General features: G+C 32.8%; 1 protein-coding gene across 1 annotated transcript in view; it reads right to left on the bottom strand.

The window, feature by feature from the left end:
- Positions 1-22141, bottom strand: part of LOC129975377 (thrombospondin type-1 domain-containing protein 7A-like) — a 610131-nt gene that overhangs the window by 138684 nt on the left and 449306 nt on the right. The window contains exons 8-10 of the mRNA XM_056088439.1: positions 15434-15571; positions 8777-8931; positions 4982-5230 (exon numbers count right to left, since the gene is read on the bottom strand). Coding sequence (XP_055944414.1) covers positions 4982-5230; positions 8777-8931; positions 15434-15571 — 542 coding nt within the window. The remainder of the gene's footprint in view (positions 1-4981; positions 5231-8776; positions 8932-15433; positions 15572-22141) is intronic.

Genomic DNA, 22141 nt, shown 5'->3' with positions numbered 1-22141 from the left:
AGAGCACTTCACATTTAACAATTTCTATAACACGGTAAGGTGATTTTAAAAGACAAAATGTATGAAAATCATTCATCGGTGCATAATTTAATCTTGTGCTATTCAACGCTACATTGCTTTAATTAACAGAATTTTCTTTGTGTCTTGGAAGAGAGGATCGCAGCAAGCATCATTTTCAGGACTGAAAAGATATTAGTTTCGGAGCCAGAAGATTCTAGATTTCAAACTCTATTATACCACACATCTGTCATGTATGCAGGCATGGTAAATCTGACGTCGTAGGCTGAACATACTTCCGTTTGTGTGGTACCGAAGTTTAAAGGGGAGGATGACAACTTAGGTATTATCATCATAATTTGGCTGGGGTCCAAAATTCATGGTTTTGTCTAAAAAGGGCCAGAAGATTCCAGATTTGAAACTCTATTATACCACACATCTGTCATGTATGCAGGCATGGTAAATCTGACGTCGTAGGCTGAACATACTTCCGTTTGTGTGGTACCGAAGTTTAAAGGGGAGGATGACAACATAGGTATTATCATCATAATTTGGCTGGGGTCCAAAATTCATGGTTTTGTCTAAAAAGGGCCAGAAGATTCCAGATTTGAAACTCTATTATACCACACATCTGTCATGTATGCAGGCATGGTAAATCTGACGTCGTAGGCTGAACATACTTCCGTTTGTGTGGTACCGAAGTTTAAAGGGGATGATGACAACTCAGGTATTATCATCATAATTTGGCTGGGGTCCAAAATTCATGGTTTTGTCTAAAAAGGGCCAGAAGATTCCAGATTTGAAACTCTATTATACCACACATCTGTCATGTATGCAGGCATGGTAAATCTGACGTCGTAGGCTGAACATACTTCCGTTTGTGTGGTACGGAAGTTTAAAGGGGATGATGACAACTCAGGTATTATCATTATAATTTGGCTGGGGTCCAAAATTCATGGTTTTGTCTAAAAAGGGCCAGAGGATTCTAGATTTCAAACTCTATTATACCACACATCTGTCATGTATGCAGGCTTGGTAAATCTGACGTCGTAGGCTGAACATACTTCCGTTTGTGTGGTACCGAAGTTTAAAGGGGAGGATGACAACTTAGGTATTATCATCATAATTTGGCTGGGGTCCAAAATTCATGGTTTTGTCTAAAAAGGGCCAGAAGATTCTAGATTTCAAACTCTATTATACCACAAATCTGTCATGTATGCAGCCATGGTAAATCTGACGTCGTAGGCTGAACATACTTCCGTTTGTGTGGTACCGAAGTTTAAAGGGGAGGATGACAACTTAGGTATTATCATCATAATTTGGCTGGGGTTCAAAATTCATGGTTTTGTCTAAAAAGGGCCAGAAGATTCTAGATTTCAAACTCTATTATACCACACATCTGTCATGTATGCAGGCATGGTAAATCTGACGTCGTAGGCTGAACATACTTCCGTTTGTGTGGTACGGAAGTTTAAAGGGGATGATGACAACTCAGGTATTATCATCATAATTTGGCTGGGGTCCAAAATTCATGGTTTTGTCTAAAAAGGGCCAGAAGAATTCTAGATTTCAAACTCTATTATACCACACATCTGTCATGTATGCAGGCTTGGTAAATCTGACGTCGTAGGCTGAACATACTTCCGTTTGTGTGGTACCGAAGTTTAAAGGGGAGGATGACAACTTAGGTATTATCATCATAATTTGGCTGGGGTCCAAAATTCATGGTTTTGTCTAAAAAGGGCCAGAAGATTCTAGATTTCAAACTCTATTATACCACACATCTGTCAAGTATGCAGGCATGGTAAATCTGACGTCGTAGGCTGAACATACTTCCGTTTGTGTGGTACCGAAGTTTAAAGGGGAGGATGACAACTCAGGTATTATCATCATAATTTGTCTGGGGTCCAAAATTCATGGTTTTGTCTAAAAAGGGCCAGAAGATTCTAGATTTCAAACTCTATTATACCACAAATCTGTCATGTATGCAGCCATGGTAAATCTGACGTCGTAGGCTGAACATACTTCCGTTTGTGTGGTACCGAAGTTTAAAGGGGAGGATGACAACTTAGGTATTATCATCATAATTTGGCTGGGGTTCAAAATTCATGGTTTTGTCTAAAAAGGGCCAGAAGATTCTAGATTTCAAACTCTATTATACCACACATCTGTCATGCATGCAGGCATGGTAAATCTGACGTCGTAGGCTGAACATACTTCCGTTTGTGTGGTACGGAAGTTTAAAGGGGATGATGACAACTCAGGTATTATCATCATAATTTGGCTGGGGTCCAAAATTCATGGTTTTGTCTAAAAAGGGCCAGAAGATTCTAGATTTCAAACTCTATTATACCACACATCTGTCATGTATGCAGGCTTGGTAAATCTGACGTCGTAGGCTGAACATACTTCCGTTTGTGTGGTACCGAAGTTTAAAGGGGAGGATGACAACTTAGGTATTATCATCATAATTTGGCTGGGGTCCAAAATTCATGGTTTTGTCTAAAAAGGTCCAGAAGATTCTAGATTTCAAACTCTATTATACCACACATCTGTCAAGTATGCAGGCATGGTAAATCTGACGTCGTAGGCTGAACATACTTCCGTTTGTGTGGTACCGAAGTTTAAAGGGGATGATGACAACTCAGGTATTATCATCATAATTTGGCTGGGGTCCAAAATTCATGGTTTTGTCTAAAAAGGGCCAGAAGATTCTAGATTTCAAACTCTATTATACCACACATCTGTCATGTATGCAGGCTTGGTAAATCTGACGTCGTAGGCTGAACATACTTCCGTTTGTGTGGTACCGAAGTTTAAAGGGGAGGATGACAACTTAGGTATCATCATAATTTGGCTGGGGTCCAAAATTCATGGTTTTGTCTAAAAAAACACTCTACTGTTGCTTTTAAACGGGAAGTTAATACAACTGAACTAAAAAGTCCTGAAGAATTGAACATCAACAATTGTGAATTAAAATAGATAATGATATTTTTTAGACATGGAATATAAAAAAATTGCATGAAGAGCTTTCTACTTTCTAATTTTTTATTAAATATTAATGATTTATAGTTGCTTGCTAAAGTTAGTGAGTAAAACCTAAAAATCGATTCACACAAATCTTTTCCAGCTACTGATGTATCATTAAACTTTTATAGCTTTCCTCACTTTTTATGCAATTTTTAACTTTTAAATTTAAGGTTACTTTTTTTCTTCAATGCGAAAATGATTTGTTTCGTGAGTGCATTGAAAGATCCACATAATAATAATAAATTATATTCGCAAATACCAAGACCACCTCAAGTTTACTCAATAGCTAAGGCCAAAATGTGACTTATCAAAATCAGTTTAAATACGTCTCTTCCAACTGCAATGCCCCTCAGAACCAACTAACCATGCTGTCACAAAGGAAAACAGAAATAAAGGTACTTGATTCTATATATAATGTTTATACATGTCATGCAGATGTTCACAATGTTAATATTTTTTATCATTTTTTCGATTTCTTTCCTCCTTTTCTCTTCAATTAGTAATCTCTAGTTAGTTTACCCATATTTAAATATCTCCATAAAGTAGAGAAGCTGCGTCTGTAAATCCATGTTCCTTTGTATGTTCAACCATTGATCAGTGGTCAAATGCCATTATCACCATTTGTTTTTAGGTATTCCTGTTCCCTTCATTTAATTATTGCTTTGATAAAACATTAAATAAAGCTGTCCTAGATGTGGGCCTGACGGGATTCTCTTCGAAGATCTCATGGACGGTTTGTCACAACTTTCTTTCTTTCTGCCAATCCCCGTCTTTTACTTCCACCTTATGCTCATCAAACTGGTTAGATAAACTCAATGTTATAGGCAGCAGGGGCTCAAGATGGCCTATGGTACGCATAAGTGCTTTTGTTATGTACGTTTCTTATTATTTCCGAACTGAAAGACTACTAAAAGTGTGTGAAGAATGTTTTGATCCTTGGCCAGGTCTCCCCCCCCCAATACCAATTGCTTCCAAATGCCATTTTTCAAATACATTGCGGATAAAATGATGGCGGCGAAGTAATCGTTGATTCAATCAATGTCGGTTCTTACCTCTTTAGAGATATAGTCTTCGCATAGCCCTGTTGCACATTAAACCATAGTCCAGTCGTATTATTGTTTTCGGCAACTTGGATATTCAGGTTCACAGAAAGGATCAGATTACGCCAGTATAAATTTAAACATCTTCTCTTTGACTAATTTTATATTTTGTTTAAGTTAATTTTTGATCATATATAATTTCTTCAAGTATTAAATAATATTTTAAAAATACATTAGAATAAAAAAAGTAACTAAATGAATTTAAGACCCGGCTAGTCTTTATGACATTTAGCAAAGCTTTCATTGATTTTTAAGAGCCTTTGCGCCCTTGGATCAAAAGAAATGCCGAATTCTCAAATTTATGCTTCAGTGATGGAAGTAATTAATTCCCTACTCCTTCAAAAGCCGATGTTATAACTTGAATGTTTAGAAGTCTGATATAGAGAAAAAAAAATCTGCATAGCCGCTGACTATAGGGGGAGATATGCAAGGAAATTGGCTTGGTTCTTTCTCCCTTTAGGATGAATAATTGTTAAAATAAATCCTGCGATCCTTGAATATTCAATTAGTTCAATCCTTGAATATACAATCAAAAATAGTAAGGACACTGTCCGGAGCCGATCATCCATGAAGTTTCAATCTGCATATAGGAGAGGTCTACTACACTGCTACCATCAAGAATAAACTCAGCCAGCTTTACAGGCTGGTGATGGGACAGCGTGTTCCGTCTTAGAAGACACTAGAGGAAAACTTGTTAAGACTCTCGTAACCCCAAAACCATCATGCCCTAATCAAATATACAGATGGGAATTTCGCAAAAATATTCGAACGTTTCCGGCGATCGTCGCTCTAGCATAAAGGAGCATTTCAGACGATTCAGTACTGAATGAGTTAAGCTGATTTCGAATACTCACTTGTAGCACGAGGGAAGATCCTGTGAAACGTTCCTCTCTTCATACAAAGGTGGGCATGGCTCTGATCCGGAGCCCACCGGCATTTGCACTAGTCGCCGGCTCCGAGTTCGAATCTCCGGAATGACCTTTCCATCGGAAGTGATGCAGCCTTCCCTCTTCACTCGCCATTCGCTCCAGGGGGACACGGAGCAGTCAACAGGTACCACACACCGCCTCTCCTGGATAGGAATCTCTTCTATGATGCAGAAGCTATGAAAGGAACGTTAAAATTGAAGTTTCTGAATATGCATTCGTAATAACTTTAAAAAATTCTTGTAGTCCTGTAAATTTGGTCTCTATGGATACATGAGTTGTTGAGTATATTTGTTACGGTAAACGTAATAAATTGCTGATCATGTATAATCACCGGTGCTTATTCGCAATTACCAATAAGTTTAATGGTAACTATGAATAATCACCGGATTAATCACATTTACCATAACACTGATGTGGATACGTGAGTAGTGAATATATATATGTAATGATATTTTAAACTCCTAATTTCAATTTAATTAATTTCCAAGATTTTATCTTAATTTAGCTCATACTAAGTTCATTCTTTTATTTCTTGATCCAATTCCACTTTCTCTACTTAATTAATTCAAGAGAAGCTTTATAAAATTGCTGAATCGGCTAAACGCCGACACATTCACACGCTCCGCGTGACGGGATAGAAAAATGTCCAGTAAGCACATTCCTTTTTAAAAGATTCCTGTGTTTTCCCTTATTTCGACGACGCGTGTAGCAAAAATCCCTATCGAAATCTTAATAATATATTAGCACTGTAAAGAAATATCTTTCCCTATCAAAATCTCAGGTTATATAAAACCAGGGATAAAATGTCCAAGAACTTTTTCCTCATTCCTCTCATGTCTGCTTCTCCAAAATGTAATAAAACGACGTCACGAAGTCTTAAAATAAGGCGTACATATATATTTATCGCCTAAAGCATTCTCCAATAAAAAAAGCGTTAATTAACCAATGTATTCAGTTTCCTAACCCTATTGGTACAAAATACCGAACTTGTTACGATATTTTCACGACACTGGTAGACATTCAGAATAACGAACAACAGCATGAAGATATCGTAAGAGAATATCGGATCGGTCTTTCTTTAATATATATTTATTATTCTTTACTTTTGCTGATTTGGTGAACACTAACTCTTTTTTTCTTAAGATAGAGCTCATGTGCCTAATAATACTGTAGAAAATCAATAAAAATATTAAGTTGGCATGGAAAAATAATACATGTGACTCCATTATAAAATATTTATCAATCTCATTTTAAATAATGTTTTTATACTTATACATGCAATTCAAACTAAAGTACTAGTACAAAAGGGATATTAAATTAAAAATAAGCTTATAGAATGAAGTTTTTATTGTGATTGAAATACGTTATTCATTAAGGCAATCTTCACCAAAAAGGAATAAATTTACTAAGGCACTTTACTGCTAAGCATATTGAATTAAAGCATTTTATTATCAAGCATATTGAATTAAAGCATTTTATTATCAAGCATATTGAATTAAGGCATTTTACTATTCAGCATATTGAATATGGAGCATTAAATAATACTTCACAACTAACTGCGATTCATTGAGTAAGATTTTATTTAAAGCTAATTTATATTCTGAACTTCATTTAATATCTTAACTTATTTTATCTCCTGAGTAAAATTTTTAAAAAATGAGCAATTGAAAACTCATTATAAATTGTAATTTACGTCTCAGAGTTTTGTAATATTTCTGCTTTTAAATGAACTTTTTAATATTTAATATTCTCGGGATATTTCGCTGAATTCTAATACGATATAATTTAGACTTTTAGTAAATTTTTAAGCGTGAAATACATAAATTCAGCAGAATTCCCAAACATAATTGCATATTTTATACAAAGCAGTACATGTATTATTCAATATTTTCTTAATTTTAATGGATACATTTTTGCTGCTAAAAATCTCTTATTACACCCCATACTGTTTGAGAAATGTTGAACTGTAGAGCCATTAAATACATGTTATTTCCTAAAGACATTGAACGTATTAGAAATAGAATAATAATTCATTGGAACTTGCTCAACGAACATAATTCGTTTCCCAATTTATTCGAGAAAAACTCGCTAAGCGAAATCATTTTTTCATAGCAATTATAAAAATAGAGCAAAGCGTCCGTTGAAAAACAAAACATTCAAAAGTTGTTTAAAGATATTTGTCTTTGGATACGTTTCAAAATTTAACTGAATTGAGACACAGTATTATCGTTAAATGAGTTTGTAGCGCACATTGCTGTTGTCTGATTAGACTTTGCTTCTTGATATCAATATTTTTATTATTTTTCTGGTTACTATTATTCTATAGCTTTTCTATTTGTTACTTTGCTGAGGTTTTTATTTCCAGAATTCCTAACTATATTCTCATTGGCAATTTTTTTTGCAGCGATCCTAAATGCAGCTCAGTGAGATCTTCAATAGTTATGTTCTTTCTCCAATTCATCGAAGTCATTGTTATTCTCCTTTAAATCCATAATTTTGACAAGAGACAGTCGTGTTAATTAAGGCTGCATAGATACTTGTTCAAACCCTATCGGAGTCGCTGCGACAACGCAATACAGTCAAAGCTTGGTCTAAGCAGAAATAAGGATTATTATCAAATAAGCGCTCAGACAGGTGAAATGCAAGCCAATCTTGCATGTGACGTCACGTCTCCTCGTCACTCGTTCTGCGAAACATTACTCGCTAATCCTTTAGAATACCATTTTTTTTAATCATGGTATTTTGAAATGTTTGTTGGATTGAGATTGGTTTAAAAAAAGAGATTATTTAACTTTTTAAATAAATTTAACTTGATTAATTAATTTAGTTAATTAATAATTAAGTAACAAATCAAGTCTCACCATTTTGTGTGAGATAAGTTACTGTAGCATCTAACTTTCTATCTTATTGAAAAATTGATCATCTTATTAAAATCTTATCATAACTTCATACAAAAAATTAAAGAATTTGGTGGGTAGCATACGTCCCAAGACCCTTGAAAGGGTTAAGAAAGTCATTCTTTTGTTTGTTTGTTTTTTGATTGTTAAGTCTATCATCCATTATGAGAGGTGATCTTTAAGTGAGGTATGAATTCATATGTGTTTTTTTTTCGGGGATTTTCATAATTTTAAAGCCTACTTTTTGCAATTATTTTTTTTATTTCACTCAACAGGGTTTCGGAATTTTTGAGCGTTATAGTCGTTTAATATAAACAATATTGCAAGAATGAAACTGTGTTGTCGATATATCTGGCTTAATAGGGATTATCTGCTTTTGCATATTTTTAGGATTCTGAATATGATACAATTCGTGTTTAAAAACTACCGAGTTATACGGAGTTTATTTGCATTTCTAGACTTTTCTTACGTAACACGACTTATTTTCCTGTCAATTTTTGGAAGAAATAAAGAAATCAAAACAAAATCCATTCAAAGAAGAAATAATGCACATCAGCACTTCAGAAAAATCAAATCTTGAAAGAATTGACATTAGTGTGAATTTGAAAAGTTAAAAATTCTCACATAACAAACAAGTACTTCAAAAATAAACAAAAGAAAATAAATTAGCATGACATATAGAAATTCAAAATCCTGCACTTCTTCTTTGATTTCAGCATTTTCTTTTAGTTTCCAGTATCAAGTTACGTAAGGAAAGGCAAATATGATGTCAAATTTCTGTCTAAATCGGCACGCAAAAGTCATTGAAAAATATCTCACATACCTTAAATCCATGACAGCCCCTTCATCCGTTATGCAAGTGATATTTCTCTGACTGACTCCAATGATGGGTTTTAAGGAAATTTGAATTTCTTTGTCAGGCTGGAATCTATTTACATAATTGTCTTCCGTGGGCTGGCAGGGACTCCATTCACCGATCTGCAGAAAGGAGCAAAAAGTTAATTGACAGAGCATCAGAGAAGTGCAAGTGTTAAAAAGAAAGAATGAATTTGAATTTCATGAAGTTGAAGTTGGGAAAACAGAAATAATTGGATAAGGATGAAATTCCATTTCATGATCTTGACAAAAGTGTAAAGTAACATTCCATTAAATCTGAGTGAAAAAAAAACATACATAAAATTGTATTATTATCAGAACGGATAATAGTTTAATTAGGGAATAAGTTATATGATTGTATTGCTTCATACGTATCTGTAATACCGTTTATCTGTCATATAAGTAATATCGTTGCGAAAAAAATCTTTTAGATATTCTTAATACGTGCCCCGTCAATTATCTCCGACCTTGGAGACAAAAATGAAGGCCCTGGAAATGCAAAACGACTCCATCTCCATCAGTAACCGAGATCTGAAAATTCTTCTGAAAAATTCCATGCCCTGTCGGGAAAATTATATAAAGAGAGAAGCTGAGATGATTGAGCCGATTATTTCTCTAAAGCCGCATCCATCTCCTGCTGCGCTTTCTTTCTTTCTTTCGATACAAAATATCCCCGAACTTGGAATATCTGGTATTCCCTGAAGGTTGAAAGGATATACGTGGAAATATTTATTAAGAAAAAAAATTAAGTTTACATACGGTACACAATTATTTTTTTCAAATTACCGATGTGTTTTCTGCTTGTGTTCGGAATATTGATATGATATACATCTACTTAATGTAAAACTCATACATGATAAAATTATAATCTTATCCATTAATTCAACATAATACACGCCGCAATTAATACATCAACCGAGCATGCTGTATTGTATTTTTCTTATTAAAATCTTGTATCAGTGAAACGAAATTGAGCATATTATAAAAATAGTTCATTGTTTCATGTTTTCTTAATGCTTTCTTTGAATTTGAATAAAATAATTTACAAGTTAGAGATACAATAATTTTATGCATTCATCCATTTATTTTTACAATTTGTTCAGGCCTTTTTTTTAGATTTTTCAAGTAAAATGTTCCGCATGTTTCTGAAATTAGAGAAATTTTCAAATTCTTTAAAAAGAAACATTTAAAAATGAATGACACTATTTATTCTAAAAGGATATCCTTGACATATTCCAGAAGTTATTTAGCTTTAAGATTTATTTTAGTATTATATTTTCGATCTGTCCCTTTCATCATATCTGTAGGGAGCTGTGGTCTGATAGTAAGGTTTCGAGAACGGCGTGGTGCAGGTTCGAAACCCAGTTCCACTAAAGAATAACTATGTAAACGGGTATGGAGCACGCTAATTCTATAGAGGCCAAATGTCTTCCCACTGCGGTGGTGTGAAAGTTTGGAGAGAGGGGTACCATGTCAGGTATTACCTTCGTCATCTGATCACGGTTAAAAATTACGAGGCTCGTCTTTAATGTTGCTTTTTATACTTAAATTAAACTAAGCGCATCATAACTGTCAGAGGGATGTAGTATTAATGTAGTAAAATAAATATTATCTAAATTTTATTCAATAGTGAATTTATTACAGGTACTTCGGCAGCCACTTCTGGGCTTACTTAAGTGAAGGAAGGCAATCTGGAGTATTTGGAACTATATTATATAGCATTTTAAAAGACATCAAAATCCTGTTATATGTTTAATCTGACAGAAATTTCAAACTTGTATTCATACGTTCTTACATGCTGCCTTTATCTGCTTATAGTTAATCTAAATATGTAATTCTGCCACCTATTATCAAATATATTTATATGCAGGATCAGTGAGAAAGGAGAGAAACTTTCAAAATCTAATGATAAAAAATGAATAAATAATTTTTAAGATGGTTGCTTTACCTCATGCTTTTGTGTTTCCGCAGTTAAGAAGAAACTGTAACTCAAATTTATTACGCCACCAATATTTCCTGACATAGCACAGCGTGATTTTTGAACAAATGTATACTTTAAGTCAAAAGTATCAAAAATGTGTCGACCAGCCATTACTGTGGTAGTTTACCCGAAAAATCAAAGGAAATCCCCCACCTTCTGGAGTCATAAACGTTTGACTACTCTTATTTGCAATAATAATAAAAGGAAATTTTAATTGTTGTTACTGCTTATGGCAATGGTCACAATCAAGCCCGCTGACGATTTTAAGCCGAGTGTTAGAGTCTCTTGTTTTAGTACCGCCATCTAGGGCCAAGTGCACTTCTTAGCTATTTGCCCCCCGTGGTAATGTCTTGACTTGGAGGACTTTGTGGCCACAACGGATTTAAACGTGCACCAAACACCATGTGTACGGAGTCTTCCGCCGGCGGGGTTCGAACTCGGAACCCAAGGCATGCGAATCCAACGTCCTATCAAACAGGCTATCCCGGCCTCTTTAACACAATTAATAATTTTTATTATTTGAATTCAATAAAGTTACGAGACGGCCGAAAAATAATAAGTTACATAACTTCTGTAAGAAAGATATTTTGAATAATTTAGTCTCTTTGTTGAAAATAAGTTATGGTTTCTTATCTTTTCTTAGCCATTTTTTTTCACACAACATCATTATAAAGAAAACAAAAACAGATTAGGTAATTCCAAAAACACATTAACAAACCAAAAACATACGAATTTCTATCAAGCGAGATTATAAAAACGTTCTTCTAATTTCGCACAAAAAAAAAAAAAGAAAGAAAGAATCGAAAGTGGCTAGAAGGCAAACAGAAGAATTAATTATGAGAATTATGCGAACTGTTACATACTAATTTCCCCAACCATTCTCTGAATTTTTTTATCTGAATTCTTTGTTTTTATATCTGAATGTATCTAAAAGGAAAAGATAACGACAATGTGGGAGATAAAAAAAGCATAATAAAAGATTTTGGTTGAAACACTGAATCGTCAAAATTCTTAATGATTTTTATAAAAAAAAAAAAATCCAGAACAAAAAAACATTGAAGCAAAGATAAAAATAAATGAATGAATGAAAAAACGTTTTGATTGTAACACTGCTGCAAAAATTGCTTCACAAAAGATATAAAAAACAGAATGAAACATGGAAATAACAAGTGTGTTTTGATAATTGCCCGAGAATCTTTACATCTAATTGCATATGCAATCAACTATCAACAAATGGTTTTTCCTGAGGTAGTTTTTTTTCACTCTCTTTACACAACTTTTTTTCCCTTCACACAGCTTCATTATGACGAAGAAAACTTAATTAAACGGCTTTGTTAATAACCGAGGACAAAAACAACCGACAATTCCGCTCTTAGTAGTAGTAATTTTAATTCTTTGAAGTGGTTATTATAAAGAAAAGCTGTGATAAATATTAAAAGGAAGTGTTTTCACATTAATTCGAGCTTCCAGTAAGATATTTTTATTTTAAACCGCACTATTTTTAGCTGTGAAAGTGAATTTCTCTATCTAAAAAATGTGGGCGTTCAAATAAAAGAACGATAGGCGGAAAAAAAAAACTCTGTTGTTTGGAGCGTAAAATCAACTCTTTTTTTATGTTTTTATCTTTTTCCACTTTTATAATCTATAAAGAATATTGTTAAACTGAATAAAATGTTTTCAACCATTGATATATAATTTTTTTTTTTTTTTACACTTGCACCTTCATTAGTTTTTAGTCTCGTGTGGTCGGTGGCTGCTTTTGATAACAATATTTATATATATCGCATAATAATACAGAGAGTTAATATTCTTGCTTTTTTTACTTTCATTAATTGCATTCTGAACTCTGATACCTTTAATTTGATAAGTATTAGTAGCGAGTCTGCATTATGCTATGACAATTACAGATAAAAGAACTGTTTTAGGAAAAATTGTAGATTGTAGAGTAATGCAATGTTTTCCTATGACTCTACAGTATCAAGTTAAATTCGTTACGAAAATAAAATTGAATTTTAAAGTATACTTTTATCGGTGCACTATTAAGTAGAAATTTTATTTATTTTAATAATTTTCTCCGTGTTAATCTTCAATTTACATTCCATTATTATAAATATAAAAAAACTCTTAAAATATTTTTTCCAAACTCTTTACCAAGTAGAATCATTCGAAAGAAATCAAATTTAAATTAAATTTGCTTATTTTCATATCTTGAAACGTACTTCATATAAAGAGACGCCTTATAATGCGATCGCGGTTGATGTTATCGTTCGCTTTATATTATCAAAATCCTCTAGTTCCGATATATTCAGTACACAAAAATATTTATTTAGTATTTTCGCTACATTGCTTAGTGTTATAAGTTTTGAAGTAGAGAATTGATGATTCCACTTATAGTAAACAACTGAAAGTCCTACGTGATAAGGTAAACATTATTTTGTCTGGACTAGAACGATTCAGATTGGTTTAAATGGGCAGCTAAATTGCTACATCTAATTCGAAATCCATTGAACAGCCTAAACCACTGTCGCTGTAAATTATGGAAGCAAAATGGATAAAATAGAACCGCTTTGTGTGTTAACGACAAAATTGGGATTTTTAAAAAGCAAAAAGTTTATCTGAAATGATTCAACGTATCAATTCGGCGTATTTTAAAATTTAACAGATTTTTTTAATACAATTTTGAAAAATTGTGGGTTTTTTTTTCATGTACAAGATCAAATAATTAACTTTAAAGGCTCCACCTGGAACAAATATAAAACCTTCCAACAAACATAGCTATGAGTCAAGCATCTGATATTTTGAAACTCGGTATGCAGAATCGTTCGGCATATTAAAAGAACAATTCAAACACAAATTTATAAATGAACCGTAAAGGAATAATTGTCGATAAATAACATTTAATGAATATCTTTAAATATTGTTTTTGAAAAGAATTGTAGCTAAATGTGAGATAACTGGGATTTTTTTCGTTATAGAATATACAGTTGATTTAGCTCAATACGGATATTTTTATCAGTAGATTAATGTTATCAAAACTAATAAGGTCCAAGGTAGTCATATTAAGCGGCATTTACTGTATATCTAAAAAAAGAAATAATTTCAGTGTAACGTTATATTTCACATATGCATAACACTTATTAAATAAAATAGAAAATTTAATGCCAGAAAATGTCGAATAATATATATAGTTTACATAGTATTTCTAAATACGTGCTCATCAATTAAATTTCAAGTGGAAGATTTTCAGAAAAAAATTGTTGAAGATTTAAATTTAATGCCAATTTTAAAATTATGATGAAGATATTGACTATAATTTCAAAATTACCAAATTTGTTTATCAAAAAGTTGTGGTAGTGAATTAGAATTCATATCTAAAATTCTTGTCTTTACACGACCTGCGACAACTAAATCCAACCAGAAAAATCTATAAAAGAAATCAATGCAGTCCTCCCTACAATTTTCCTGAAGCTCTATCATTACTTCACTAAAGTCTTTCTTTTTAATGAGTGCCCAAACGAGCGATCTAATTTGGCAAGTTGACTCGGAAAAATGAATCTGAATGATGAAGTGAAACCGCGGTTCATTAAGTTTGTAGGAAATGCTGACGCGGCTGTTTTAAATACGCCAGAACAGTATAATGATCTCAAATCATTAAATCAGGCATTCAAAGAAAAAATTTTAAAAGCGTAAAATTATAAAAGAACGTCTCATTTAGGCATTTGTAATTTCTCGTGAGTTATACTGTAATTTCGGCGCTAAGATTGATAGAAAAAAATTCTGTGAAGACTACACTCGTTTGTACATGTTTTGCCACACCTAAAAATCAACATGCCCAGGGGATACAAAGTAGAGAATCAATTCAAATTCACAGAACTAAAAGTACTGCGACTATTTCTTACATTTAGTGCACTTTTTTTTTTTATCCAACATTCAGTTTCTTTCTTCATTTGAAATATTACCAAATCTCTTTAATACATAATTTTGCCTTATTCTTAACATTTTAATGTTAAATAAACGAAACGAATATTTATTAACATTTTAATGTTAATAAATCATGAATCCCTTTATTAATCATGAAACCCTTTATTAAGGCCGCGGTGGCCTGGTGGTGAGGTCTCGGATTCGAAACCGGAGGGTTTCAGGTTCGAGACCCGATTCCACTAAGAATCGTAGTGTAAACGGGTCTGGTGCACATTAAACCGTGAGGGCCAAACGTCCTACCGCTGGTGTGGTGTGGAGAGGGGGTATCAGCTCTAATGTCGTCCTCGTCATCTGACCGAGGTTCAAAATTACGAGATCCGTCCCAAAATTTCTCTAGTGTTGTTTTGAAAAGGGACGTTAATATAATTTAACCAAACTAAACATGAAACCCCTTAAGGGTTAAATATTGCGCGACGAAAAAAGTGCGTCTTTTTTTAATAACAGAAAAGCATTAATGGAGCAGCAGCTATAATGATTAGTGAATACAATCCTAAGAAATTATTTCATAAAGACAGATGATGCCAATTTAAAATGAATCTTTGCAAACAAAATACATTTATTTAAGAATCGAAATAAAGCTAGGCATGAAATAAAAATCAGAATTCAGAAATGTCTAAGAATACATTTTGTGGATACACTTACTTTAAGCAGGTATTTTTTTCGCTGCACTTGAGTATCGTTGCATTCTCCATATAAAGATGCTGAAGGACACACCGGATCATCGAGGTGTTCAGGGCACGGTATTCCTTTATCTGTTGGAGCAACGACGACTTCCATTACCTTGGGAAAAAAATAAAAACATAAAAATATTTTATTATTATTAAAAAAACTATTATTTTAAAATTAAAAGCATAAAAGAATTGTTAGGTTGAAAATCGTACAGTTCATTTGCAAACTATTTATATGGCCAGTCATCCGGGGATTCATGATGTGAAGAGCCTCCATGGTCATAAATAATTAACTGCTCATTTTATTTTCCCTCCTTTTATATTTTTAAAAATGAAAAATTATGCACAAAAAATATTTAGTCCTATTATACAATTTTTAATACGGTAAAGGGGCGTAAGCTAATGTTATTGCGAGAATATGCAATAAAAGAAAATAGTTAAGTTTTTGACCACCTTTACATCTGGTCAGTTTTGGTCACATCTGGTCAACTTCCCACTAGGGGTCCCTCGGGGGGGGGGCACCTCGAAATGAGGATGAGATGCTTCCGGCATGATGACTGGATCTCGCCACCCTGGAGGGTACACAAATAGGTGGGGGAATCTGATTCCTCCCATCGATGACAGGACGTACGTCCTTCGGGGAGGATTGTACCTTGACCGGTGATGGCCCTTACGACTCAACCACAGTTCCCGCCAGTGTTGCTGTTGCGGCGATCCGATCATTCAGCCTTATGGTTTAAATCCATGTGTCTTCGTGGCGGGTCAGAGAGTCAGTTGGTTGACTTACACACTAGGGAATGACCATGCTGACTAATTACCTCATCGTGGAAACGGGGGAAATTTTCAAAGACTATACAGTTGAAAAAGAAACTATGCAGACTATAACTCATTGATGTCATGTGATCGACAGCTTTAAAAGCAATAAATTATTAAACATTTTTTTTTTTTTTTTTTTTTTTTTTGTAATATTTTCTCTTAACCTACGAAAGTTATCCGACATGAAATAAACATATTTAAATCAAGACATTTTTCATAGAATATGTTTGAAGTTTATTTTAAATACCTTACATTTTATTTTTATCAATCCAGTACCTTTACTTTTTACTTAAATATTTGAAGACCTCCAATGATTTTTTTTTTCATCTGGGTTCCTTTAAGGAAATGAAGGTATTGAGTATTTTAATGCAAATCATTAAAATAGGTGATTCATGAGATAGTGCCTGTAAATTTTTATCAAACGAAATATTATCGTTCAATTAATTTTACTGAATGTACTGATCACTGGGCTAGAATTTTCTTTATTATTTTCTGGTCAATGGTAATACATGGGATGTTTTACGTTCATTTCTGTTACCACAAAATCATTGGGAATTGCAATATATAAAATCCATGGATAGAATAAATATCCTAACAATCTTTTCAATTAAGTTCAATGTACCATAATGACAGTTTTACATAGACTAAAAAAATTACAGTGGATAATCAGTAATGCGAGAAATACATCCCGAGTACATAGACATCGAATTATAAAACGACCCCACGAGTTATTTTTAATGTTTGTAAAAACTGCTTTTATTCATACAGTTTGGAACTCCACATTACAGCCGGCCATGCATATATATATTTTTTATTGCTAACTCAGTCACTTGTTTGTGTCTATGAGTGAAACATGAATTCTATTTTCAATAAATAAAATAGTATTAATACGTCAAGTGCATCATTAATAGTTCGCCCATAACATTTCCAACGTCCAAAAACGGTACTAGGAACATTTTAATGTGACAGTTCAATAAATTGGGAAAATTTACATTTCTACATAATAAAGTGAAAGGATATCTAATTTTATTACTCGTAGGAATTAGTGGGGATGTTACAAAGGCCTATTTTAACAATGCAAAGGGGCATTTTATTGTTGCAAAGTTATATCGATTGAATTTTTATATAATTATATACAATGCAAGCTACTAATTTGTAAAAGCAATGATTTTGTTTCAAATTATATAGAGCTGTGCACAAGTATACAGTCTAAATAAGTAAATTTTGTGTAATGCCCTCTTGAAGGCATTAACTTAGAAGTTGACATTTAATTTAGACTAATATTTACAAACATAATTATTGCGTTTTTGTCTATCTGAATCCATTTCTCACATTTAACGTTCATAGTTACAAACATTAGAAATCCATTTTCATTTTTCAAGGTTTTTAAAAATCTTATGCCCTATATTATAAGAAAGTTTTTCAACTTTAAGAACTATCATTTCGCTATCCAAGTAGTTTTCGATGGTATTATCATTCTAAATATCAAAAATCGAAGATGAATGATTATATATATATATATATATATATATATATATATATATATATAACATTATTTGTTGTGAAGCATGATGCAGTTTGAAGACAGTGATGATAATTTTAATTTCGTGACGTCGTTTTATTTTATTTTGAAGAAGCAGGCATATGTGCAAGCGATGAGCACACAGAACGACACAGAAAAGGAATGAGGAAAAAGCTCTTGGACATTTTATCCCTGGTCTTATATAACCTATGATTTTGGGAAAACATTTCTTCACAGTGTTAATGTATTATGAGATTTCAATACGGATTTTCGTTACACGCGTGGACAAGGTAAGGGAAACAAAGGGAGATTTTAAAAAAGAATTTGTCTGATCAGCAGTTTTTTATCTCTTCACGCGCAGTGTGGGAAAGTTAGATTTTAGCTGATTCAACAATTGAATTAATTAAGTAAAGACAGTGGAATTGGATCACGAAATAAGAGAATATTTTAGAATGAAGTTACTATGGGCTAAATTAAGATAAAATCTTGAAAATTAATTAAATTGATATTAGAGTTAAAATATCATTACATATTTTATATATATATATATATATAAGCATTATTTTATATGAAGCAGGATGCAGTTTTGAAGACAGTGAAAAGACTTTCGATTTTGTGACGTCATTTTATTTCATTTTGGAGAGCAGGTATATGTAAAAGCAATGAGCACACACACAACACAGAACGACACAGAGAGGAATGAGGGAAAAAACTCTTGGACATTTTATCCCTATTCTTATATAACCAGAGAAATTGATAGGGAAAATATTTCTTCATAGCGCTAATATACAAAGAGATTTCGATAGGGATTTTCGTTACACGCGCCGACAAGGTAGGGGAAACACAGGGAGGTTTTAAAAAAAGAATGTGCTTCCTGGACATTTTCCTATCCCTTCAAGCGGAGCGTGTGAATGTGTCGGCGTTTAGCCAATTCGGCAAATTTTACATAGCTTCTCTTGAATTCATTAAGTAGAGACAGTGGAATTGGATCACGAAATAAGAGACTATTTTAGGATGAAGTTACGATGGGCTAAATTAAGATAAAATCTTGGAAATTAATTAATTTGAAATTAGAATTAAAATATTATTATATATATCGAAACAATGATTTGCATTGAAGTGATTTCGTACCACTCATTGATACTTGAAGAACATATTTGATTCTATTTCTTAAGGCGCAGTGTTGAAAATGTGGCAGATGAACCACAATGCCAGCGAGCAAACAATTGCGTCTGACCACTGATGCGCTAGAGAAGCATGTCTGTATTTTGCTGCAGATTTGCACGCTGAATGTTGGCTTGAAACACATTTATTTAGAAGCAGTTTCTTAGAAGATATAAATTATCGGTTTGATTTGGTTTGGTTTGGTTATATTAACGTCCCGTTTGAAGCAACACTAGGGCTTTTTTGGGACGGACCTCGTAATTTTGAACGACGGTCAGATGACGAGGACGACATCTGAGCTGGCACCCCTCTCTCCACACCACATCAGCGGAAGGGCATTTGGTCGTGACGGATTTAACCTGCAACAGATCCCCTTACACGACGGTACTTTGGTGGAATCGGGTCACGAACCTGAAACTTTCCGGTTCCGAAGCCGAGACCTTACCACCAGGCCACCGCGGCCCCATATAAATTATCGGATAAATTTATATAAGATCAGCATGTCCCCAAATCATAATTGCGCACTATTGTTTGGGAGAAGTTAATTCGAACAGCTTCACTTTTCATAATCCGGGCATCCGCTCTTATCATACTCTTGAAATATCAACTATCTAATGCCAATAGTTGATTTTTAAAGAGATTTAGAAATAGTCACACAGTTCCAACTGGATAAATGCTTTAAACAATGGACATTAAAAACATTTTTCTGCACCTAAAACTGATCGATTTAAGAAAATTGAAAATCTCTATTTTAGATGAATTTGTTGCGACATAAATGGTAAATATTTTATTTAAAAGTAGCTAACGATTATTTTAATAATTATAAATTTTATTTTGTAAATAGTAATAAAATTCAGACTGGCGACAGTGATATTTTTGGAACTTTTAATTTGTTGTTGAAAAAACGATGCTAGAATTTTGAATGAAAATAAGTTGATGTAAATTTGATAATATTATCTAAAACGTAATAAGATTTAGTTTTATAGTAAGTTTGTCTGCATTTTATTTTTGTTGACGCACGAAGTAAACAAATATTTCATCTTAATTCGCAACCTTGTGAGGGATCTTAAGGGATTATTTGCAAATTGAAAAGAAACGTTATGTTATTTTTCAACTTATTCTTTAAAATAAATTTGTATACTATCTCCTTTGAAGTTAAGCTATATTTCGATCAGTTTTAATCATTAAATTTTATGATTAAAATCCGTTATGTCTTAAGGTGTTGGAAATTTTTTCCTAAATACTATTGATATAACTGGAAAAGGCTATAAAAAACCACAATTTTTTTTATAAATACATTTATTAATTGAAAGAACTTAAAAAAAAAATTCCCGTTATTTATAACATTTTTCAATTGGAAAAAATATTCATCAATATTAAACAGTTTAGAAATTAGCTGTTGGGCCATGATATGAACAAAAACACAATATCTACAACAACAAAAAATATATGTTTCTGAATTAATGACGGTTGCATTAATGATGATGTTTACAATTAACTGAATGATGGTTAATTATGATGTTTATATTAATCGAAAGCGTAATAAGTGTCTTTTTATAGCGCTATATAAAAACTAATTGTTAATTTTTTTTGTCTTGTTATAAGAAATCCTATACGAAAACACATAAGAAAATCCACCGCATAAAACAAAATGTAACATGATACTATAGCCCCCCTCCCTCCATTTTTTTGACCAGGTTCATAAAGCCATGAACTAAATAAACTGTCACCGATGGCGGGACATAAAATATATTTCAGGTGACAATCTTCAATGCTTATTATTTATGTATGCACTGAGATTTTACTTTTTGCGAAAATATGAACCAGCATAAATCATGTCAGATATCCCAAAAATTGCCACTTTCGTGTGTCACCAACTTAGTACGTATTAACCTCAGATATAGCTTTCATTTCGTAGTTTTTCTAACTGTCCTTATTTAATAAAGTAATAATTTAGAATATAACTTTTTGTCAATTTATCTACAGATATTTCAGATGCATTAATATTTAAACTTCAACAACAAAAAAATGCAGAGGACAATTCGAAAATAAGTTTAATTCAGAAAAATATTTTGGGATGTTTCGAATCAAAGAGAGCATCGAATTTTTCAAAAGTTTATAAACCTTTTTTCTCAAAGATACACATTACCGCTTATATTTAATTTACGAAGTTTTCGTTTATTTTTCAATGTACGAGCTCAACAAAAGATTTTTTTTGAGATCATAAATTAAAATGCTAACAATTCAAAGTATAAACAATATACAAAAGAATTGTGAATAAAACACAAACAGTGAAATCTTGAAATTATCATTTCAAAAAATAGACATTTTATAAAGATATTTTAATTTTTTTTGTTAAATTAATTAGAAGAACCTGCATGGCATAACATCCATTGGCAAGAAAACGATAAAAAATCCTTCCTTCCTCCTCATAAAAAACAAAAAAAAAAAAACCCAAAAAAAACCTGTGCTTTTTGCTTACAAGTTTACTGCCAGTACAATACTTGGTTGTTGGAATTCTTTAGCCTTCTATCTGAAGATATTATTAAATGTTTTAAACTTTTTTTTGGAGTGTCAGGGCTTCAAAATACTTTTAATGTATCAAATTTGATATTTACATTTCTTTTTTCTAAAATAGACGCCTCTTTTCACTGAATGTCTTTCATAATTATTAAAACACTGATTTTGTTTTTGCCCATATAAAATCTAAGCTATTGATAGTATTATATTTGAGTTCATTTTTAATTCAAATCTGAGTTCATTTTTAATTCATTTTTTACTGGAGTACTGGAGAAAAAGAATAGATAATAATTAGGACAACGAAATTAAAACATTTTATTCAAGAATGAACTAGATTAAGATTTGCGTCCAAAATAACATCATAATGTTGAAATCGGAGTGTAACTGATTGGATGCTAAGATGAAAGTTCTAAAAATCAAAACGAGCAGCGGTTGCCTGATGGTAAGGCCTCGGGTTCGGAACCGGAGGGTTTCAAGTTCGAGACTCGATTCCATCATCGTGTATGCGGGTTTGGTGCACGTTAAATCCATCCGGCCCAAACGTCCTTCCGCTAGTGTGATGTGGTGTGGAGAGGGGTTGCCAGCTCAGGTGTCGTTCTCGTCATTGAACCTGACCTAGGTTCAAAATTATGAGGTCCGTCCCAAAATAGCCCTAGTGTT

This window comes from Argiope bruennichi, chromosome 7, assembly GCF_947563725.1.
Source record: "Argiope bruennichi chromosome 7, qqArgBrue1.1, whole genome shotgun sequence".
Classification (NCBI taxonomy): Eukaryota; Metazoa; Arthropoda; class Arachnida; order Araneae; family Araneidae; genus Argiope; species Argiope bruennichi.
Note: the sequence above shows the minus strand (reverse complement) of the source record. Positions and strands in the feature narration are given on the sequence as shown.